This window comes from Leptopilina boulardi, unplaced genomic scaffold (genome assembly GCF_019393585.1).
Source record: "Leptopilina boulardi isolate dan_hultmark-lab unplaced genomic scaffold, ZJU_Lbou_2.1 LbouV2_214, whole genome shotgun sequence".
NCBI classification, from domain to species: domain Eukaryota; kingdom Metazoa; phylum Arthropoda; class Insecta; order Hymenoptera; family Figitidae; genus Leptopilina; species Leptopilina boulardi.
Genome location: NW_026137768.1, coordinates 3,717,501 through 3,741,522, shown reverse-complemented (window position 1 = coordinate 3,741,522; position 24,022 = coordinate 3,717,501). Strand labels below are relative to the sequence as shown.

General features: G+C 31.0%; 3 protein-coding genes across 5 annotated transcripts in view; 2 read left to right on the top strand and 1 right to left on the bottom strand.

The window, feature by feature from the left end:
• The window catches only part of LOC127279061 (plexin-B), a 16,382-nt gene extending 4,951 nt beyond the window's left edge, over positions 1-11,431 (top strand). The window contains exons 4-8 of the mRNA XM_051301176.1: positions 29-432; positions 509-1,007; positions 1,068-2,297; positions 3,373-5,892; positions 6,492-11,431. Of these exons, the coding sequence (XP_051157133.1) occupies positions 29-432; positions 509-1,007; positions 1,068-2,297; positions 3,373-5,892; positions 6,492-6,599 (4,761 nt within the window). The 3' untranslated portion in view covers positions 6,600-11,431. The remainder of the gene's footprint in view (positions 1-28; positions 433-508; positions 1,008-1,067; positions 2,298-3,372; positions 5,893-6,491) is intronic.
• Positions 9,836-17,549, bottom strand: LOC127279074 (integrator complex subunit 12). Of its 3 annotated transcripts, none has more exons than XM_051301196.1 (5): positions 17,407-17,549; positions 14,606-14,775; positions 14,060-14,422; positions 13,801-13,876; positions 9,836-13,113 (listed from the first exon to the last, which is right to left on the bottom strand). In XM_051301196.1, exons 2-5 carry the CDS (start codon positions 14,762-14,764, stop codon positions 12,812-12,814), a joined length of 900 nt encoding a protein of 299 aa, XP_051157153.1. In that variant the 5' UTR covers positions 14,765-14,775; positions 17,407-17,549; the 3' UTR covers positions 9,836-12,811. The 3 variants fall into 3 exon arrangements, with proteins under 3 accessions (XP_051157153.1, XP_051157154.1, XP_051157152.1); XM_051301197.1 differs by lacking the exon at positions 17,407-17,549 and adding an exon at positions 17,368-17,390; XM_051301195.1 differs by lacking the exon at positions 17,407-17,549 and adding an exon at positions 14,912-15,081.
• Positions 15,764-24,022, top strand: LOC127279062 (protein BCL9 homolog). Its single transcript, XM_051301177.1, has 9 exons — positions 15,764-16,391; positions 17,670-18,034; positions 18,158-18,402; positions 18,479-18,764; positions 18,829-19,190; positions 19,259-19,718; positions 19,964-20,168; positions 20,754-21,924; positions 22,940-24,022. The coding sequence occupies exons 2-9, from the start codon at positions 17,719-17,721 to the stop codon at positions 23,702-23,704; spliced, it is 3,810 nt and encodes a 1,269-aa protein (XP_051157134.1). The 5' UTR covers positions 15,764-16,391; positions 17,670-17,718; the 3' UTR covers positions 23,705-24,022.

Sequence of the window (24,022 nt, the reverse complement as noted above, 5' to 3'; positions counted from 1 at the left end):
AAATTGATTTTATACGTGTTATTTACAGACCACTGGGAATATTTTAAATTTCTGTGAAGTTGGATTAAAAATATCCGGAGTATCGCCAATCGTTGGACAAAATATTCTTAATTTTCCCGACACTTATGTGACATCAATAAGTGTTGCAAATACCGAAAGTCATACAGTTGCGTTCTTAGGTACCAGCGAGGGAACATTGAAAAAAGTTTTATTATCGGGAATTGATGCATCGGTTTATGAAACAATTGTCGTTGATAAAGGACAAAAAATATTGGCTGACACAGCTATTGCACCGAGTGGTGAACATCTATATGTTTTGTCATTGTCGAAAATTTCCAAAGTCAAAGTTGAACATTGCGGTAGTTATACGAATTGTACGAGTTGTTTGGAAGCCAGAGATCCTTATTGTGGTTGGTGTTCACTCGAAAAAAGGTAAATTAAAAACAAAGTTTATTTTTTACGTTATTTTTTTTAAAATGATAGAATTTAATATAAAAATTAATTTCAGATGTACTGTGCGAAGAGCTTGTCAAAAAGCAAGTCGCAGCAGTCCAAGATGGTTGTCATTAGGAACAGGACAACAGTGTATTGATTTTGAACAAGTGCTTCCTGATCGTATCCCCATTAATCAAATGACAACTGTACAATTGACAATTAGAACTCTACCTGAATTGCCAACTGGCACAACATATAAATGTGTGTTTGGAAATGCTGAGCCAATTGATGCGTCTATGACTGGATTTGGACTCTCCTGTCCAACGCCAATTACATCATCGAGACCAAATATTCCCGAAGGCACTGATCATATTTTAGTTCCACTTTCAGTGCGTTCCAGTGAAACAAACAAGGACTTTGTATCACGTAACTTTGCCTATTTCGATTGCTCGAGGCACACTGTTTGTTCAGATTGTGTTAAATCACAATGGACTTGCAGCTGGTGTGTCTATGATAATAAATGTACACACAATACGAGTGGATGTCAAGGAAACATCATTTCCGGCGAGAATGTAAGTTTGTTTTATTATTATTTTTGAAATTTGAAATATTAATTTTTTCTTTTACTTTAGAATCAAGCAAATCTTGCTGCTCATGGTGTGCAATATTGTCCTCGTTTTGTTCAACGTGATTCACGTCTAATGTTGCCGAATAATGTGCCGAAGGAGATTGCACTTGAAGTTGAGAATTTACCACATCCACAAGTTGGACACACGGGATTTCAATGTATTGTGACGATTGAAGGGGCAAATTTACGTGTACAGGCGCGTGTTGATAGTAGTCGATTTATTGTTTGTGATAAAACAATTTATTCATATGAGGCACTTTCGGGTGAATATGAAGCGGCAGTGACTGTTGTTTGGAATACAAATCATCATGTTGATCAGACAACGATTGTACTTTATAAATGTGAAGTACTTGGATCACATCGTGAACATGCGGATTGTTCACTGTGTGTCACAAGAGATAAACGATATGAATGCACATGGTGTGGAAATAGTTGTGTCTATCGACATTCGTGTCTTCATTCACCATTTTCCGAATGTCCTAAACCACGAATTGACATGATTAAACCGTTGAGCGGTCCAATTGAGGGTGGAACTTTGGTTACAATCGAGGGTAGTAATCTTGGATTGAAGGAAAGTGATGTGGAGGGAAAAATTCATATTGGAAATACACCTTGTCAATTGGTTGATTATGAAGTTTCGGTGAGAATTGTCTGTCGAACGGGACGTCATGAGGCAACTGATACAGCTACTGTTGTCGTTGGTAACGATGCTGGTTATACGGAAAGTGCGGTTCTATTTAATTACAAGGATATAAGACTCACGGGAGTTTTCCCGTCCGTTGGTCCTCAAAGCGGTGGAACTAGACTTGCAATAACTGGATCGGATTTGAATATTGGAAGTAAAATTTCTGCCTATTTGGATGAATTGCCTTGTCATGTTAATGCAACACAAGCGAGTAGTACACGACTAACTTGCATCACAAGTAGAGCGAGTCACGTGAGAAGAATTCGACGTCTTACATTGAGTATCGATGGTGCAAATAGAACACTCGAGGGGAATCCTTATAATTACACTCACGATCCAACAATCATGGAAATAAAACCTCTAAGAAGTTTTGCATCCGGCGGTCGTATGATTACTGTTCATGGTACAAATTTAGATACAATTCAAAAGCCAGAAATGGAAGTTTACGTGGAAAATGAATCGAAAGCTGTCAATAGAACTGTTTGTATTGTTTTAAATCCAACACAAATGGAATGTCCGAGTCCAAGTGTCGCTGGAAGATTTCGAGCTGTGAGTATATTTGAATTTTTATCTCTGTAATAAATGTGTCGTGCTTTGAAGAATAATTAAGAAGCAAACCAAATTTAGGACTTTTTCGGACTTTTTTCAAAAATACGACTTTTTTCGACTTATTTTACTAAGATGCAATTTTTTCGACTTTTTTTTACAAAATTTTTAAACAAAATATGTTTTTTTTATTAATTTTAATGAAATTCTTCCCAAATTCAATTATTTTTAATAATTTTTATAATATTTTTCGAAAATTCAATTATCTGAAAAAATTTTTCAATTAAGAACTTTTATAATTCAATTTTTTTTCCTGTTATTTTTTAATAAATTCTAAAGCAACATAAAACACCAAAAACTTCAATTAAAAATGACTCAAAATTTAATTAATCTAAAAAACTGAATAGTAAATCTTTTAAAATTCAATTATTTTTTAAAAATGCTGTCTAATAATAATTTAATAATAATCTAGTAATAATTTATTTTCAATTTTGTAAAATTTAATTATTGTCTGAAATTGAAGAAAATCTTTTTAAATTCAATTATTTTTGAAAATTTCAACTGTAATTCTTTAAAAATTCAATTATTATTAATAACTTCTACTGTAACGCTTCAGAAATTCAATTATTTTTAATAATTTTTTTTTTTAAATTCAATTATTTAAAAAAGTTTCAAATAAAAACTCTAAAACTGAATTATTCTCAGAAATTAAAAAAAAAACTACAATAGTTTAAATTGGCAGAAAATTTATTTCAAATTTAAAATCTGCAATTCATTTATTAAAAAAAAAATTAATTTAAAAATCTGTAAAACTTAATTATTGTCCGATTTTTTATTTGACCATATTAAAACTAAAAACTATGCAAAAATTTGTTGATTTGAATAAATTGCTTTAATCAGACTTCAAAAAACTAAAAAAATCGAATTAAGAATTTTTTAAAAAAATTTGTCCTACTTAATTAAAATTTTGAAAATTTATCTTATTTCGATTTTAAAATATTCGAAATAAATTATCTTGATAATATAAAAATTAATTAATTTGGAATATTTCTAAACAAAGATGTTCTTTTTTTTACAGTTGAGTATGATCAGAAAACGAAACAAGAGAACAGCTGGAAGAAAAGAGACACAGTTGGCGTTAAAAATTGGTTTCATTATGGACAACGTGGAAACGGTTCGTGATCTTGAGAAACATTTTCAAAATATGAGAAATCGTCTTCTTTACGTTGAAGATCCAAAATTCTTTCCATTTCCAAAGGATGTGAAACTCTATAAAGGTGATACACTTGTAATTGAGGGGGAAAATTTAATTTACGCCAGTGATGAATCAGATGTGAATGTAACTGTTGGTACTTTACCGTGTAATGTAACGTCACTTGCATTGACCCAATTGGTTTGCATTCCACCTGATCAACAACCAGCCGATACAGATGAACTTGGAACAAAAACTGACAGGGGTTTACCTTTAGTTGTCGTTCGTATTGGTCGAAGTCTTCGTTTTCCAATTGGTTATTTACATTACGATGTGATTAAATCGTATCCAATACCACCGGAAGCAATAGCTGGAATTGCCGCTGGAACATTTGGTTTAGTATTTCTCTTTGTGTTGGTGTTGGTAATTTATAGACGAAAGAGTACGCAGGCAGAACGTGAATATAAAAGAATACAAATTCAAATGGATACATTGGAAAGTAATGTTCGAATGGAATGTAAACAAGCATTCGCTGAATTACAAACTGATATGACAGATCTAACGGCTGATTTAGAATCCTCTGGAATACCAACATTGGATCACAAGAATTATATAATGAAAGTTTTCTTTCCCGGTGTTATAGATCATCCAATATTAAATGATCCACGAAGTAAATCAACATTAACGAGAACTAATTATGATGCGGCTATGGTACAATTTGATCAACTTGTCAATAACAAGTGTTTTATTCTCACTTTTATTGAGACATTGGAAGCACAAAAGGATTTTAATATCAGAGACAAAGTGAATGTTGCCTCTCTTTTGATGATCGTTCTTATGAGTAAAATGGAATATGCAACTGATATTCTGATGAATCTTTTGTTACGTTTAATTGATAAATCAGTCGATACGAAACATCCACAATTAATGTTGAGGAGAACTGAATCGGTTGTAGAGAAAATGCTAACAAATTGGATGGCATTGTGTATGTATAATTATTTAAAAGATTACGCTGGTTCATCATTGTTCCTTTTGTTCAAGGCAATTAAACATCAAATTGAAAAAGGACCCGTCGATGTTATTACACACGATGCAAGGTATTCACTATCGGAAGAACGTCTTCTGAGGGAACAAATTGATCATTCGGTTGTCACTCTTCACGTTGTTCAGGATGATCTTGATGAAAAAATTCAATGTAAAGTTCTTGATTGCGATACAATAAGTCAAGTGAAATCGAAAATTCTTGACGCTCTCTATAAAAATACACCCTTCTCATTGAGACCCTCCGTCCATGAGGTTGATCTTGAATGGCGACACGGTCGTGGTGGTCATCTTACTCTACAGGATGAAGATTTAACCACCAAGTGTAATGGTGATTGGAAGAAGATCAATACTCTTGCTCATTATGGTGTGAAAGAATCGGCTGTCATGTCTCTTATTCCACGACAAAATGATGGTTTCTCCGTTGCTTGTAAACAACCATGTCACAATTGTAAACCCTCACATCAACATCTTTTACCACAACAACATCTTCATCAGCAGCACTATAATCGCCATATTAATCATTGTTCGACATTACATTTACCAACAACACCAAATCATGGATTAATTAGTCCAACATTGTATTCACATCCTCCAGGTGGTGGTATTTATTTTGATCCACAACACTCACCGCCAATGATAACAGCCAATGGCGATATTGAAAGTGGTCACGGTGGTAATCAGAGACTTTATCATCTTGTCAGGCCATTGGATGAGGTGCATTATGGTACTGGTATGGGTTACGCGAGTAGTAAACAACATCATCATCATCATCATAATCCCGAACGAACGCATAAAGCAATTCCTGAAATATTTTTAACGAGATTACTTTCCACTAAGGGAACGGTACAGAAATTTGTTGACGATTTCTTGAATACAATATTAACGGCAAATGATGCTCTACCAAGTGCTGTTAAATGGTTATTTGATCTGCTTGACGAAGCTGCCAAAAGACATGGAATTGTTGATCCTGAAGTACCACATGCATGGAAATCAAATAGTTTACCATTGAGGTTCTGGGTGAATTTTATCAAAAATCCTGATTTTATGTTTGATATTAATAAAACAACAACTGTCGATTCAAGTTTATCAGTGATTGCACAAACATTTATGGACGCGTGTTCAACGACTGAACATCGACTTGGAAAGGATTCGCCATCGAATAAATTATTATTCGCTAAGGATATACCTCACTATAGGGAAAAGGTGGGACGCTTTTATTTGGATGTACAGAGATTACCGCAAATCACCGATCAAGAAATGTCGAGTGCCATGCAACAGCTCAGTGCATCCCATGCTAATGAGTTCGATGTGATCGCAGCACTTAAGGAGTTGTATATCTATGTCAGTAAATACTACGAACAAGTGAGTACTCATTTTTACATTCTCATCATTCATTTTTCTTCATTTTTTATTTTAATATTGTATATTAATTAATTTACTAGTGATATTTAATTCAATATTATTATTTTTATAATTATCATTTTTAATAGCAGGTGTCGTTCACTGTCAGAGTGTTGGTCAATGTACCTTTTACTCTAATTGTAAAAACAATTTTTTTTCTTTTTTTTCTAATTGGGAAACATTTTTTTTTCTTAATTAAAAATAATTTACGTATTCTAGAATCTAATAAAATCGAAATTACTCCTCTCGGAAATTCTGTGTGATGCAAAGTAAGAACGTATATAAATTTCACGAAACAATTTAGAGAGAAAAGGGTCTTTGGAGTGCAACATTTTAGCCACTTTACTCTCACATATCCTCTTATTTATTATTCATTTGCATCGTCTGCTTGAAAATAAGGCTTAAGTGCAAAAGCACTAATGAAATTTTCTATTGTACAATTAATAATATAGCGATGTGAATTTGAAATTAGATTTTTTCGTAGAATTATTTTTATATATATATATATATATATATTCTTTGACGATTTTTTCTTCATTTAATGATGTAATTTAATTTAGATTCTCGAGGCCTTGGAGACAGATGCTGGCTGTCGCAAGTTACATCTAGCACATAGATTGGAAAATGTGGCGTGCACACTCGAGGGAGAAGAGACTAGTGCCTGCTGACACAACCTTTCAGCTATTATTGTGGAACCCGTCGATTTCTCCAGAAACACTGATTAGTGCCTCCACTTGAAAGCATCAGGTACACACCTCGTTACATAAATGTACAAATTTACCCGCAGCCGCACGCGACTTGAACGAGAAAATTCCACGCAGTGTTCATCGGGTTAAAACACTTTAAAAAACATCACCGACAAAAATTAACTCGACGATCCGCGATTTCCCCGTTTTTGCCCCTCGGCACTCCAATTTTCTTTTCAATAACATCCTCGCACGAACTCTCACAGAAAAAAAAAAAATTATAATTGAGGATAAGATCCCCTACCGTCCATTAAATGACGAAAAAAAAAACATCGACCCACTTCTGTTAAAGTTCGTGCAAGGTTACGTAAAACAAAAAAAAAGAAAATAGACATTAAAATGATAACACAAAATGCAAGTGAGAAAGCCATAGTGTCCACCAGACTGTTTGTATAACAATTTATACAGCAGCGAGTAGTCTGTGATCCGAGCACACGAGTGGCTATGCCTACTATCTTCATTATTATTATTATTATTGATATGTTATATATAATTAAAAAAATACATAAGAATTATATATATATAACATAAATATATATAAATATATATATATATATATGAGAAGCAAGAAATCACTCAACAGACGCGGATTGTAGTGAGCTAGCTAGAGAGGGACTATATATGTGTAAAATAAAGGGATGAAGAGGAAGAGCACGAAAGAAAATTAAAAAAAAAAGATATTAAATTTCTATATGGTAACTAAGGTTAAAGGGAAAAAAAACAAAAGAATTAGGGTCGGGGGGGATGAAATCACGAGAGAGCAGCTCAGTCTACTCTAGGCCTAGCTACGTATTCCAAGTACGTAAATCTCTTATTCGCTTTGTTTTTAATTTTTTTTTTAACTTTATTGATTTAAATAATCAATTATTAGCAATTATAAGCATTGATAAAATGCTATTTTTGCAGTAATGGTAATTGATTCTTTTTCAATACACTATTGTTATACAATAGTGCACTGTTGGAATTATCACATCATTCTTATAACAAAAATTTTTTCCTATTTAAAAGCTGCTAAAATAACAAAAATTTATTAATTAACGAAATTTTTCATAGAAAGTAAATATTTTTTTCTATTATAAGAAAAAGAAAATCGATCTGATAATTCCCATAGTGTAATTGATTATTTATCAATACTATTATTAGACAATGGTAATTTATAATTACTAATTTTTGAAATTACGTTTAAGTAAAAAAATATAATAATATTATTCTGTTTTCGACAATAATAATCGAAAACATTCGTCGTTATTTGACGATTTTTTCTTTTCATTTTTTTTTTATGTAAAAAGATTTACTTCTGTTATTAATATGTCTACTAATCAATTGCATTTAGAGGAACATTTTTTTTAATCCCAATGGAACGTATACTGCTATCATGTTTCTCTTTAAAAGAAAGAAAAAAAAAACATCATTGTCATAAAAGCCATCATCTCTCATATTGTCATCATCACTGTCATTCCCAAAACTTTTGAATTATTATTGTAAATTGTTGTAAGCGTAGGTCTTAAAAAGAAAATAAAATAAAAACACTTTTTATACCAGTGCTCGAGGCCATTCGGTATCCATAATATATAGGTTTAATAATGTGACAAGATTTAATGTTAAATCACGACTTTTTAATATGGTGCGAGTGCGCGATCATTCCGCTATTTTTTTCTTATATGAATTTCACGGGAGAAAAAAACACATTTTCGTTTGTTTCTCATCTCTATATTGTATTGGTTTTTTTTATTTAAATTTATTTATTTTTTTATATATATCATTACAATATTAATATTCACGAAAATATTTTCAGTTTTCAATAATTATTTTCATTTAAATAATGAAATTTGTTGATAAAAAAAAACTAATGGATTTTAATTCATTTAAAAAAAATTAGAGATACACTAAAAGTGGAATAAAAAAAAAATTAATCATTTAGATGATGAGAAACAAAAGTTGGGTGTTTTTTGTCATTCATGAAATGGATCGATGACAATGACAAATCAAGAATACTCCTTCCAGTGCATTTACACTTGACTGTTTTTTTTTTTAAATAAGTTTTTGCAATCTCGGGCAGATAATGCGTTATTTATAAGACTCAGCGCGCGCACTGCCATGGCTCTCTTTGCGCAATGAACAAATGTTTATGATTAATTATTTTTATTGATAATTATCATAATAATTATTATTATATTATTATTAAAATTATTATTATTATTATTGTAATGTGTAAGTTGATACTATGTTATATCTGCCAAGATCCGAGCGATGAACGGACGTGAAGTTTAAGATCCCCGGAAATCAGAAATTTGACAAAAAAAAAATATTTGTCAAAAAAAAAAAAGGAAAATCTCTCAATTCTCTCTTGTACTTAAATACTCATTAATCATCAAGTTTCTGGTTACCGGGAATCAATGACCCTATGTATCTCTCTATATGTACTGTATTTATTTAGGTATACTACGAACAAACTAGCTTTATAAAAAAAAAACCCACGTCTTGTACGGCGATCGCTCTCTAAATGTCGCGGTTCGCACGTCAATCTGCGTTGATTGTAATTTTTAATACGGTCTTCCGGGCTCGAAATTGCCTTCCCCCGCGATTTATTAAACTCGATGGAGAAGGCATCTCGAGTCTCGTTATAAAAAAGTGAGAGAGAGAGAGATAAAGAAAGTAACGAAAGGATCATTCGATTATTATTTCAATCAAAATTTTAAGAAATTCGTTAAAAACATTTTTTTTTTAAATTATGTCATTACAAGAATATGTTTATACAATACAAGCGTTTTGTCAAAAAAAATTTTAAACTATTTATCAAATATAAATTTGTATAGAACTTTCTCTATTTTAAATTCATATTTGAAAATGAGAAATAATGGAAATTTTAACAAAATTTTGTATTCTAGAAACATAAATATCATTTCATAATTTTGTTTTTTTTTTATATTGTAACAATTTTGATTGAAATCACAATTGAGTGATACATTAAATGAAAAACGTAGATTGCGTTTTGAATTAAAAAATAAAAAAATTATGTGCAATCCGGTTCCAGCTTCTGACGGTGATAAACGTGTGCGCTGACTGTACAGAACTCTCAAGGAATTGTTGTCAGATTAACATTTTCTACTCTTTAGAAATAGTAATAATTCAATATCCCGATCAATGAACATTGTAGATTTTTATACACACACTATTGTAATCGATGAATCATCAAAAAAAAAAAACTCAATATTAATTGTCATTTATCAATTTTTCTCCGCGAAGTGATATTTCAGTGATCTTTATTATTTATTTAAAAAAAAAAACATATACATATTATACTCTTTTTTACACACTTGATATTATATAGAATATAAAAAAAGAATAGAATTTATACATTCAATTTTAAATCCAATGAATTTGTAACCCTCAGAAGCAATGGACGATTATTTTTTTTTATACATGAAACTGAATTTTTTTCCATAAATGTAAAAGGTTGTAAAGACTCGTTTGTAATTTTTGATTTTTTTTTTCCTTTTCGGTTGCAACGCACAGATTGACTTTTCTCACGCTATATAGCTGTAATTAAAAAAAATGGATATAAAAGAAATATTAAAGAAGGGAAGATAGAAAAAAAAATGAATGACGATATAGAAAAAGTGAATTTTTGGCGAAAAGTTCGCATCGAAACGCCCCGAAAACGTCCGGATTATACTTCGATGTAATTAATAAGCCCATTGACCGTTTTTTATTCCATCCAAGTTTGAAGAAAAATGAAGCTTTGTCAATTGTGCGTGTAACGTAAATGCAATTCGAAGTGTAAGAACGGCCGCTCGCAGGACCGTGATTAAGTAGCATTATATTTCTCTAGATTAAGGGAGAGTTGAAACAGACTAAATCGACGCTAATTATTAAGTGTTTTTTTTTCGTTTATCGATTTTATCGTTTTAAAACGATTATAAGAATTTCTTTTTCGTTAAAAACGATTTTTTCGATAATTTTATACAAACTTTAATCAATCTAAACAATAGTTTCTTTGGATTATTATTTTCTGAAATTTAATTAATTAACATAAAAAGGAAAATCTTTTTTTTGCAATTTAATTTACATTTCAGAAAATTTGTCTTTTAAATTCCTCGAGAAATTGAATTTTCAGTTAGAATGAATTTAAATATATTTTGAATTAACATTTAAAATATGCATACAAGTTTTAATTGCAATTAAAATTGAAATAGAAAAGTTTTAAGGCGGTAACCGCCCCTCCCAAGGAAATTGTTTTAGATTGACTAAAGATTTTCTTTTTTTTTTTTCTTCAATTTATGGAATCGAGCGGAGAAAACTTTTTGCACTTTAAAGAGTGAAATAGTTGTTCTATTGGCCGAATGGAGGTGAATGTACTCTACTACATTATAAATAAACACAGTGGCGTATATATGTAAAAGTGAACGCGTATGTATGGTTTACAAGTGTACGAGATTTATATATATATATACACTATGTATATATGTGTGTATTTATTAATACACGCGAATGTGTTTAACATACATATATAGATATGTAGAGTGAAGAAAAATGTATGAGTGTATGTGCGCGAATGCTAATGTAATCCACATGACCCGTTTGTAAATATATTCCCACCCTCGTACCCTTCACCCGAAAAAAAGAAAAAAAAACAACTTAGCTAATAAGTTACACACTCGAGAAACGAAATGACTCTTGCCAAATTTTCAATGGGACGTAGGGATTAAACTTGAAATTAAAAATCGCAAAAATATATTGGTATTATAAATGAACCGTAACATTTCCTCATTCACCTCTTTATTCCTCGTTGAAAATTTTTCCTCTTATTAACTAAATGTTATTTTAATTTATTAAAAATTAAATGAATTTCATTTTAATAATTAAAATATTTAAATTATAATATAGAAGTTTAATTTTCTATAATTTTTGACTAAAAAAATTTTTTGGGCTATTTTTTTAAAATGAAAAGCAACTTTTGTTTTATAAGTGTAAATTTATAATCTTCAAATAATATTGATCGTGGCAGTTTCATTATAATTATATATGTACAAAAGTACCCAATATACAAGTCTCATAAAATAAAGAGTTAATACAAATAGCAAATAATAAAATCATAAAAAAAAATTTGATCCATAATTGTAAATGTTCAATATAAAAATTGTTCTTTAAATTTAATAATTTTATGAAAGTACTATTTTTTAAAAAATAGACACTGCAACATATTTTATATTTTATTAATGGTTTTGTTTCTAAGAAAAATTATAATTTTTTTTATTAAACATCTAAAAAATAAAACTTTAAAATAGATTTAAGGGGAAAGACTGGTGAAATTTCAACTCATCGAAATTAATGTTGTTAAGGTGTGTTAATTTTTTTTCTAACATTATTTGGAATCTCAAATTATTGTGAATTATCAAAATTAAAAAAAATATATTTTTTTTTACCATTTTAGAAATTTAATTTTTAAAAAGCCTATAAAAAATTACTGATGAAAAATAATAAAAATTGTAAAAGAAGTTGAATTTTTAAAGAATAATTGATAAATTAATTGATTTTTTAACAATTTTTTTTAGAACCAGAAATCAATATTAACAGAAAAAAAAAATTGATAACCTTAAACAGCCTTAATTTCGAAAAGTTGAAATTTTAGCGGTCCCTCCCCTTAAAACAATTTAAATTTTTTTCTGTTTTTTAATTTCCTAAAACCATTGATAAAAAGTAAAAAATGTGTTATTCAATTTCCAAATGATGGAGTTGAACTATCTGAAAATTCCTCGTTTTCGTATTTTTAAATTAAAATAACCAATTTTCATTTTAAAAAAATTTTTCAAAAAAAGTGTGGATAAATTTTTAATACTTTAGATGTAAAATTAAAAAATTATTATTATGTAACTTTTAATGATTCAAAATATGGAAAATTAAATTTTTCACACTTTTAGTGAATAATTTAAATGTAAATTGTATTTTTTATTTAAATATACGAAAATATAGTTGAACTAATTTTCATTTATCTGATTCTTGCTAACATTGGTAAAAAAAATTATTTATGATCTAAGTAAGTACCTCCTATACAAGTACTTTTTATAGAAAAAAATTAATTAAATAATTGATTGTAAATATTATAAGAGTTCTAATAAGAATGAAATTTAATTTCATTCAGAACCTGATTTCATTTTATAGAGAAGTGATTTCTCGTGAGAAGATTTTGAGGAAGAACTCGAAGAATGTTTACTACTACTGCTACTGCTACTGCTAGATGAACTTCGTTTGTCCTGTTTTGCTTTTTTCATCATGTCACGTAGTCGTTTATCGCCGCTAATTATTTGAATATTTGGCATTGTTACATTTTTTGATGATGAACTACTTGTATTTGATGAACTACCACCACTGCTACTGCCATTCATTGATGATTGATTAAGGCCACTTGAAGATTTATATTTATCGTGCTTTGAACCTGAAATTTAGAAAATAGAATAAATTTCTTCTATTCCTAATTTATTATTCTTAAATGTAAGTACCTGGTTGAATTTTTTTTTTTTGCACGAAATATGATTTTGTCAAATTTGTTTCAATGTCAACATTCGTTGGAATTTTAATTTACATATTTAATTAAGGATAGCATTAACTAATTTAATTGCATTTTCAATTTATTAAATTGAAAGAAAATTCAATTAAATTTTAATAGAAAATTTATAATTTGATAAAATGAGAATTAAAAACTGATTAATTAATTATAAAAAAAACGAAAAATAGCAAAACAAAAAAAGATTGTAGTGAAAATGAATTTAAATGTAATAAAAATAATTTTGATTAATTTTTCAAACTAGATACTTGCACTTTACACACATCAAAAGAAGCATCACATGCAGTTGAATAATAGGATAACCATCGGAAAAATATCATGATTGACTTTCTCTCCTGAGATTAAGAGGATAAAGCATGCCTGGAACATACTCAAAAACAAAGCCATAAAATTTTCTAATTACAATTAGTTTTTAGAAGGTCTAACTTCTTTTGGTGTGTGTATTTTTTATTTAAAAAAAAAAGAAACTCAAAAGATTCAAAATTACATTCTAACAATATTTTCAATAAGATTTTACCCTTTTTAAATTAATTTTGAATCTTTATTTTATTTACTCACTCGATGAAGATTTGCTTTTCTCTTTCTTTGATTTTGTTTCTGTCACAGCCTTTGGCGATGTTCCCTCCTTTGAGGTCTAAATCAAAATTATATATATTTATTAAATTTTTAGAAAAATATTTATTTTTGTTTTCTTTTATACACAAATAATTCTTTCTTTTTAATTATTGTTCTGATTTGGACAAATAATTATAATCTGTTGATTATTATTATTATTATTATTTTGATAGAGAAAATAAATGGGTGTCAAATTGACTACCTGTTGACTACTAGTGCACAAAAAACAATGCCACGCAACACCTGGTGCATCGATTTGTGAATCTTGAATTGGTGACACATGACATTCTTGATGATATAAAAAATGACATTCGGCACATTCGACAAGTCTATTTCTTGCGCCAACATCCATTCCTTTGCATACAACACATGTTAAATCGTCTTCCAATATTTCAAGAGCCAAATTATCATCAGATTGCATTACATCAGGTGGTGTATCACGAGCTGGAACATTTACTGGAGAACTATTTTTACTTGATTTACTTGAATGTTTAGACGATGAACTTTTACTTTTTTTACTACTTCCGCTGCTGTGATCACTTAAAACTGGCTCCTCCATTGTATACTGAAAATTAAAGAGAAGGTAATATTAATTGCTTTATTTCATTTTATTAATAATAATTATTATTTCAGGCCTTAATAATATTAAATAGATATTCTAAAATACGTTTTCAATTAAAAAATTTTACAATAGCATTTGAAAATAATGTTTTTTTATAAAATATTTATTTAAATTATTCATTAATACCTTTTTGTGCAAAATATTGCACAACATTTTGACAGGTCCATGTTTTTGTCTAATTGCTTCATCTAAAAGGGTTCTTAATTGATCAGCAGAATCCTTATTTATCGAATGTAATAATCGTAAACCCTGTATGAAATGCGGATCTAATTCCAATTGAGCCATGCTTGAAAAATCTATAGAATGGAAAGAAAAAATAATAAAATAATACAAATTAATTATACGATTCAAAACCAAAAAATATTAATTTCGCATTAAAAATAAGGTCAAATTTCATCAATTTAATTATATAAATAGCAACAATGAACTTACTTGTGTATAATTATATGCAAGAATAAAAAAAACAACAATTGAATTAGCAGAATTACAAGATTCAAATATTCAGCAACTTGTTTTATAAATTTTCTGCTTTTCTATATAGACAGGTCTTCAAATCAGCTGATGAATCTTTCCAAAATATTCTATCTTTTTCTATATGTATCGTCTATCTTCTCAATTAGCTAAATGCCGGTTAAAAGTTAGATAAAATAAAAGTCTATTTTGTCGACATGAGAATCAACTCTGTTGATAAAGAATTTCTATATTTTTTTCTCAATTAATCTGATAACCATCTCAATCTCTTTGCCAATAGAAAATTAATTATTGATATTAAATAGAATTTAAATTACAAAAAATTGTAAACATTATTATGTGAACAAATGGGAAAAAAGAATTTCTTGATAAAGTTACAAATATTGAATTTCCCGCCGTTTCATGATTTCTGCATTTAAAATGGCGTCAATTCTAGTAACTTTATAAACAAATTCCACCCTATTTCCCTATAGACTTTCGTTTTATGACATGTTTAGCGAACAAATCAAAACTGTTCATTTTCAGAGCAAAATGTCCACGAAACACAATTTTAATCTTAATAATGAACTATAATTGGAAAGTTTGATTTCAAATTTCAAGGCCAATGAATAGAAAAATGCCATGTATGAAATGGTGATTAACAAATGAGGGGAGTCGGGGGAGTGTATAAATTTGAGAAAAGAACTACCAAAATAGTATGATCAAGCATCATAGGGGAACAGAGATGCAAGATACGGCGCCTCTCTCGCGCTCCTGTCTCGCATCTTTGTTGCACAAGCTAAACATTCAATATCGCCATCTTTATTTCACGCGGCGCATTAAAACAGTGTTCAACTTTCGACTAGCGGTTGGTAGCAGTGTGTAAAAGAAATAAATAATCAAAGCGACCATGAAGTGACAAATAAAGTTGAAGAACAATGATCGCGAGAGGTCGAAAGATTTAAGTGCGGCGTGCGTTGGCCCCAGTTCCGATTGTTTTGGGTGCTTAAGTGTTAGTGAAACGAGTTCAGTTGCACCCAGGAAACAAGCTACTTCGAGATGCGCGCTGCCTACTTATCGTGGACCCGGGGGTGACACTTTGCTATTTCGCCAGTTTTCCAACTCTCCCGAGATCTTCGAACGCACTTTTTGCAGTCTTCCTTGCCGATTTCGGAGGCGTTCTCCGATCGTGTAATTTAGTGATATTCACGAAGTTTATGAATTCGATGTGAGATTAAACTAAAAATCTTGGCTAATTAAACCGGGGTCACTCTTGACTCCTAGTGCACACACACTGGAAATCACAGTCCTCTATAACATAGTGCAAAACTTCCATAAGAATGCTCCCGCGTTTCTTTATAAAACAAACGCATATTTAAAACTTGGTGTTAAAAGAAGTTGTTCTGGATTAACCTGTATTTTGGGGTCCAGCAAGTTATTAGCTCACTTTGTTGTCTAAAGGGTAAGCTGAAACGTTCATAAGCGTATATGCGTTTTGTATGTGATCAAGTGTCAGTAAAAAAGGAATGATAAAAGAATTTCGTTTCTGTTTTTATGCATTTAGTTAATAATATTAAAACGATAATTTCAACAAACTGGATGATAAGGGAGATGAACGTTGTGAGAAATTAGTTTTTTTTCGTGTGGGACGAAATTCAGATATATATTGTATTAATTTTTAGGTTAATGATAACGTAGCTATTTGAATCTGTTTTTAGAACAACTAGATCTTTTGGAATTGTCAGATATTTTCAGTTATGAATAGATTTTCTCAGGGTAAACAAAAACAGCAAAAACTATGAGTGAAAGTATTTGTTAAATTTTCCTTTTTGGTCCAATGTTTTATTAATAATGTTAAAATGTTTCTAATAAACAAGAAAACACTCATCAACGATTTTTTTAATTTAAAAAAAAAAAGAAAGAAATTTTAGTATTAAAACAATTTTTTTGAAATAATTTACCAAAATAAAGAAAAAAAAATATTGGCCTGATTTTTAGTCTGTATTAATAGAAATGGTTCTATAATGAATTATATATTTCCTTGAATTAGTTTTTTTCAAACAATAAAAATAAGTTATAACACTTTACATATTTATACACATGTAACTTGTTAAGATATTACATTTTTTTTTTCAATGATAATATATGAAAACGATGTTTTTATAAACTATTTCTTTGACTTTAAACATTTGCATATACAATTTTTTTCGAAGCTAGCTGAGTTTAATTTGTTTACCTCTTACCTACTATCTGAAATTTCAGCGTATTGCTATATACACTCAATACAAATATTCTTTGACGTTGAAATACAATTCTTTTTATCAGTAAGCATATTTTTATCAGTAAACTGCAGATATATGATTATGTTTAAGGCAATAGAATTTACCGAAACATCTATAACTTAACTAATAAATAATATTGAAAAACAAATTTATCACCTTAACAATATTGTAATATAATCAGTAAAGTTGTATTACCCTGCAATTTCTCGTTACACTATTAATAATAAATTATTTTTTTAAACACCAAACATAACTGAAATGTAATTAACCTGACAGATAGAAAAAAAAAACTTTCTTAGTAATTAAAATGTTAAACTTGTTTTAACTACATGGGTAAATAATATAAATTGAAAAGATAAATATAAATATGTTTATATATGTAAATATTATATTTAATTGACTATTATCTTGAGAGTTAATTGTGTTGACGATTATATTTGTTTTGATTTTTTCAATAGATAAAATCTGACAATGATTATTGTCAATTTAAGCTGCTTGAAAATCTAAATGAGAGAGAAGCTCCTATTTGAGCCTGCAAATATGAAGACGGAAAAGAAAACAAGTGAACCTAGTTGTGTACCCACAACAGTGGTGAAGGAGGAGCCCGATGCGGATCGTGTTAAAATCAAAGAAGAATCAAGCTCTGGTAATAACGAAGATTCAACCACTGAGGACACAACTGAATGTCCTAGAGATCCTTCACTAGATTCAGCAAATGGAGAAAACACAATGTCATCAGACAACCAAAACGGCAATAACAGCCAACCGATACTTAATTCCGTTAAACAAGAGGATAATAATCCAACGGACGAACTTCCAGGAGGTAATTATTTTCTTTAAATGATAAAATTACTAATTTTTTTTTTTTTCATTAACAATTATATAAAATAAAAACAATTTTAAAGTAAGCAAAAAATAAAAGGTTTTTTTTTATTGTTTTCAAAAGTGGATTGTCCCACAAACGTTGGAATTCCACCTGAAGGTGTTCAACCACTAGTGAGTAATGTTCTTGCAAAACAAATGGGCAGCGGTGCGAGTAGTGGAGAAGCTCAATATATGCAACAGCAGAGTCAAATTTTCGTGTTTTCGACGGCTTTGGCAAACAAGGGGGCGGAAGCAATTATGGCTGGTCAATATCCCTCGATTATTGCCTATCATTGTGCACAACCAGGCACTAAAAAATATTTAGAGGTAAATTTTGATAAAATTTTTATAAAATAAAATTAATATTTAATAATAAATAATTATTTTCTTATTTCTTTTACAGAAACATCCAAACAAAATAAATCAATTTCGTCAAAATCCAGCGAATTGGTTGAATAATCTTGCAAATTTAAAGCAAAAGGGTCATCAGGGAGGTGCAAACAGTGGTTTCCCAACAGAACAACCACCAGAATTGCCAGCACTCGATCCAAATGCACCATCATTTTGGAATGAGCAACCAAACATCAGAAATTTAAATGGCAATAATTCCCTGGGTAACCCGGAAACGTCATTGGACGAGCCAAATATGGATGTGCCTTGCCTTGTGCCAACCTCTCCCAGCAATGCAGGTATGATAGAATTAAATTAAAATTTAGAATTTTCTTGACTTTTATTTTTTTTGGTTTTGAATAGCAAACACTCAAGCGCCAACAAATGCGGCTATGGGTCATAGTCCAAATTTATTGGGAAGTACAACAAGTCCAGGTCCCGGTGGATTACAACCTTCTTTGCAGGGTGTTAAGGTTCCCGATGAGAATCTCACTCCGCAACAAAGGCAACATAGAGAGGTCCAATTGGCGACTATAAGGAAGATGCAGATGATACTCTTTCCACAGCAAAAAGAAGATCCAACTGGTTCTTTGGATGCTCTGCCAGGAGCAACTTCTACATCCTCTTGCCCACCTAATGTTCCGCCAGTATCTTTGCCGAATCAGTGTCCACCCACAATGGATTGGCACAAACTTCAGCATCCATTTCTGGATGGAAAGGGAAAGGTATGTTTGAGAAAACATTTTCTTCGATTAGCTTTTATTAATTTTTTTCTTTTTTATTTATAAAATAGGTTGGCGTTGGAAGTCCCGGCGGATCTCTTCGAGGATCGGGAATTGTTGGAGGAATGCCACGCAGTCAAGGTCCACCTCCACCTTATCATCAAACAACAAGATCTGCAAGTGTACCGATTGCCATTCAAAGTCCAAATCCATCATCACCGAATAATCCCACTAGCAATTTATCATTGCCATCGCCACGTGCAAGTTCAGCATTAAATTCACCAGCCGATTGTAATAGACAATTTCAACTTGGTAATCAAAGATCGAGCCATTTGCCAGGACAAAGTCCGACAAGTCAGGATTCACCAACTCCCACTGTTGGTTCAGTGAATACTGCGTCATCAACGAAATTAAATCACAGTAATCCAGGTACACCAGTTTCACATGCTCATCTTGCCGCATTAAGTCCCAGTGGTGCGACACCGCAAAAGGATTCTTCACTCGATTTTCCCACCAATCAACCGCCAAACGGTATTGTTTTTTAATAAATTTTACATTTAATTTTACAGGGTGTCTACTAACCGAGAATTAGTCGGGATTTTTCTTACATTTAAATCAAGTTTTTTAATTTTTAAAAAAAAAGTGTCTTACGGTGAGCAAGATATTTTCTAATCGGGAATTTTGTTGAACGAAATTAGTAGACACCCTCATTTTAATTTTCAGATTGAAAATTAAATTTTTATTTAGAAATTGAGAGTAAATTTTTTGTTTTTTAGTGGATGGTATGTTTGGTCGAACGCTGCAATCTTTAGCACAACAAAAACAACTTGGAGGAACGGTGAATGCAGCCGGTGTTAAGGAAGCGAATCTCATGCCAGTTCCAAGTCCACAACAAATACAATATTTGAATACATTCGAAGGCCAAGAACTTACAATACAAAAGCAGCCTAACACGAGTCTTAAAGATGGTAGCTTACCCGCGTAAGTTTTTTTTTCTGTTTACTTTTATAATTGTGGTGCACTCCGAAAAAAGGTACCTAAGAAGCAAACGAATTATAGGTTATGCAAGACTTCGAAGTACCACACTTTTTTACTTTTTTTTAGGGCAGGGCTACTTTTTTAATACTAATTTTTACCAGAAGCTGCTAAATTCTACTTTTTCTAGATAAATGTAAATAAAAATTGTAGGAATTAGTATCTTAATTGATAATATAAGATAAAACTATTCACAGTTTAGACAAATTCTCCTAATTCAATTATTTGAAAAACTTTCATTAAATTAAATTATAATAACTTAAATAAATTATTTTTTTCAATAATTATTAAACATTTCTAAATAATTCAATTATTTTAAATAATAAAAATTGAAATTTTTAGAAATTCAATTACTTCAAAAAAAAATTGCAATTAATCGCTCTTCAATAATTTTAATTGAAATTCATCAAAAACTTAATTCGTTACAAAATTTTTCGGGAATTTATAATTATAAAAATTATCGCTACCCTGATAACATAAAATTTGATGATTAGGTGAAAAAAAGAGTGTAAAAAAATGGTTTACTTACAGAAGTACAACAAGTAGCAGTACAGAAATGCCGAATCGAATGCTCACCGGAAATATGGAGAACAGTAATCAATTTTCAAGATCTGAAGCACCGAGCCCATCGATGGAGAGTACGAGTAGAGGATTCACTGGATCTCTTCATAGTCCACATACGCCTCACACTCCCCATACACCAGGAAGTGTCACACCGCATACACCAGTTGATTCTAATAAACCGAGTAATAAAACAACAGCAAGTGCTCAAAGTAGTCCAGCACCGCATAATTCAAGTCTTCAGGATGCAATGGGACCGCCACGAGTTCCAGCATCACCGAATACAAAATCCGAAACCTCTCCTCCCTCTGCAAAGGACTTGCAACAACAACAACAGCAACAAATTCAACAACAGCAGCAGCAACAACAGCAACAACAACAGCAAAATCCTGTCAATCCTAATAATTCAGGCCTCGTACCATCAATGGTTGGACCAGGTGGATCATTCCCCTGTAGTAGACCTTCAGTTAGTCAAACATCCGACAATGTTCCTCTAAATCCAAACAATATGGGCGTACGTCTCGGTGGTTTGGGTTCAATGAATACAAATCATTTTGATCCAATTACATCGTTAGCACAAATGAGTCAACAATTGACAAATACCGCGGCGAGTAATGCACTTGGCAATGAAGGTGGTCCAATGCATTCGGCCAATCCAGGAATGATGCCATTTGGAAATCCACATAATATGCACATGATGCAAATGCAAGGCGGAGGTGGTGAATTAAATGGAGGATGCCATATGCCGGGTGGACCCACTGGTAATGAACCGGGCGATGTTACGGGAATGTGTATGGGTCTTGGTGGACCACCAACGAGTTACAGTCCAACGCCACACACGGGCAGTCCTGGTGTTCCTAATAAAATGCAACATCATCATTCAATGATGGGACATGCAATGATGGGTGGTGGTGGAGGAGGTGGCAATCCAGGTGGACCACATCCAAATCCTAATGTTGGTCCACAAGGAAGTCCTTATCCTGGTGGTGGAGGCGGTGGAGTTGGAGATAATCCACATGGACCACCACCTAGACTTATGCCCGGCGGTCATAATCATCCACATCCTCATGCACCACATCCACATGGACATTCACATGTTCACGTCACTGGTCCGAGTCCCTATAATGGAGCTAATATTCAGGTAATTGGCAAATTTTTATTATTCAGGTCTCGGATTATACGACTTTTTTCGACTTATTTTAATAAAATGCGACTTTTTTTTACATTTTTTACAAAATACTTTTTTTTTTTTAGTATTTTTTTGTAATATAAATCTACTAAAACGACTTTTTTGTGCCTTAAAATCGATCCGAGGCCTGTAATATGAATTTTTATAAATCTTTTATACAAATTTTTATTTTTAATTATTTAAAAATGATAACAATTTTTTGATTTAGAGTAATATTTTAAGGTAATTTTAACAGAGTAGCTACCCAACCGGAAGAAAACCTGTGAAAAAGCCGGGACTCAAATTTTATACCAGGAGATTTTTTTTCAAATTTTTTCATTACCTAAGTCGTTTACGAGATATGAATTTTTCAAAATTTAAGAAGTAATTAATTCATTTTTTATAATTGAAAAGCTCTTAATATATTTTTATTAGGGTCAGGGAAAAAAATTTAAATTCTGACTGGAAATCAGGGAAAAACAAAATAAAATATTTGTGGCAAACCTGTAAATATAATTTAAATTAAATAATTAAATAATTAAATTATTTTTATTTGTTATTAATACTATTATTATTTATTTATTGTAATTATTTTATTTTAAAGTACTTTAAAGTAAATTTTATAGATAATTTCAATTACTCGAAAATCATTTAAATTATTTATTTAAATAACTAAAAATAATTTCAGTTATTTGTCTATATATTTGAATATCAAAATTATTTGATTGAGTAATGAATTAAAATTTCAATAATTGGAAGGTATTTTTTATTATTTAATTCAATATCTGATGTGCCAAAAGTTTTGAAGGTTCAAATGAACGAATTTTTTTTTTTTTGCGGATTTCCGATACACACATATAAACTTGTAATATAATGAAAATATTTTTACTATTTTTTTTAAATATTGGAAAATAATGTTTACAATAATTTGAAAAAAAAGAGAAAGGAAAGGAAAACTACTAATTTGGTAATTTGTTCTGCATCATAGGTGAAACCAAGTGCACCGAATACAATACAGTACTTACCGGCGAGGCCAAATGTGAGCCACGCTCCACGTGGACCACCGAGTCTCGATTTTCTCCAACGCTTCACAAATCCTCTTCCTGGCCTCGACAACAAAATGTCATCGCCTTCCGCGAATATACATTATTTTCCAAATGGCTGTGTGCCCAATAATATGGGACATCATCAAGGTATGCCCGGTAATATGGTGCCACACGCGGGTGGACCACAAGGACTTCCACCAGGTATGGGATCACCGCGTATGGACGCACAACCACCAATGAATCCACAAGTTGCAATGCATTCAATGAGGCCAGTTGGTGGTATGGTGAGACAACAGCCAATAATGAGAATGCAACATATGGTTGGTGGTGGTGTTTTTCCTGGTAGTCCCATGGATCAAGATAAAGTCTTTCCACCCGATATGGTGCCAGGTGGACAAATGCCAGGGCAAAATAATAATCCAGGAATGTATGGTTCATCAAATAAAGGACCGATGGGCCTAGGACCACCACCAGAAGCAACACAACCATTACCACCGAGTATGGGCGGTGGTTCAAGTAATTTTAAAAATAGTCCATTCGTTGGCGGTGGTCCCAGTATGTCTGATCCCACTTATGCTCAGCAATTTCATAATTTTCAACAACAATTATACGCTACTGGCACGAGGGCTAGTGGACCTCCTCCGCATCCTAATATGCATCCACAGCCCAATTCACATTCACATCAACAGTTCTTCATGCCCAAATAAATGATTATTATTTTTCTTTGGGCAATATTCTCCAATTTTTGGTCTTCTTTACAAAAAAAAAAAACCACTGCCCCTCACGACTCTATTTTTTCTATTCTTGAGTCGCCTTTTTACCACCGGCGTCGAAAAAGATTTATTTTTTTTTCTTTTTTTTTTTTTGTTCTCTTTAATGAAAAATTTCGCCGTCCCAACGCTGAAAACGTTTGCTAATTGTCAATCGTGTCAATGTCTTTAAATCAAATCGGTCTGTTTACTTTCGTTTTGTGTGAGATGGGAATTTTTATATATAAATATATATATTATATAGGTAAAAATTTG

What these genes read in the sequence shown, in the direction of transcription:
- LOC127279074 (XM_051301196.1), bottom strand. Translation starts at nt 14,764, where the DNA reads ATGGCTCAATTGGAATTAGATCCGCATTTCATACAGGGTTTACGATTA. An exon ending in TGTGCACTAGTAGTCAACAG is followed by an intron (nt 13,877 to 14,059) that starts GTAGTCAATTTG and finishes ATTTTGATTTAG; the next exon opens with ACCTCAAAGGAGGGAACATC. An exon ending in GAAAAGCAAATCTTCATCGA is followed by an intron (nt 13,114 to 13,800) that starts GTGAGTAAATAA and finishes TCTAAATTTCAG; the next exon opens with GTTCAAAGCACGATAAATAT.
- LOC127279062 (XM_051301177.1), top strand. Translation starts at nt 17,719, where the DNA reads ATGAGAGAGAAGCTCCTATTTGAGCCTGCAAATATGAAGACGGAAAAG. An exon ending in AACGGACGAACTTCCAGGAG is followed by an intron (nt 18,035 to 18,157) that starts GTAATTATTTTC and finishes TGTTTTCAAAAG; the next exon opens with TGGATTGTCCCACAAACGTT. An exon ending in GCACTAAAAAATATTTAGAG is followed by an intron (nt 18,403 to 18,478) that starts GTAAATTTTGAT and finishes TTTCTTTTACAG; the next exon opens with AAACATCCAAACAAAATAAA.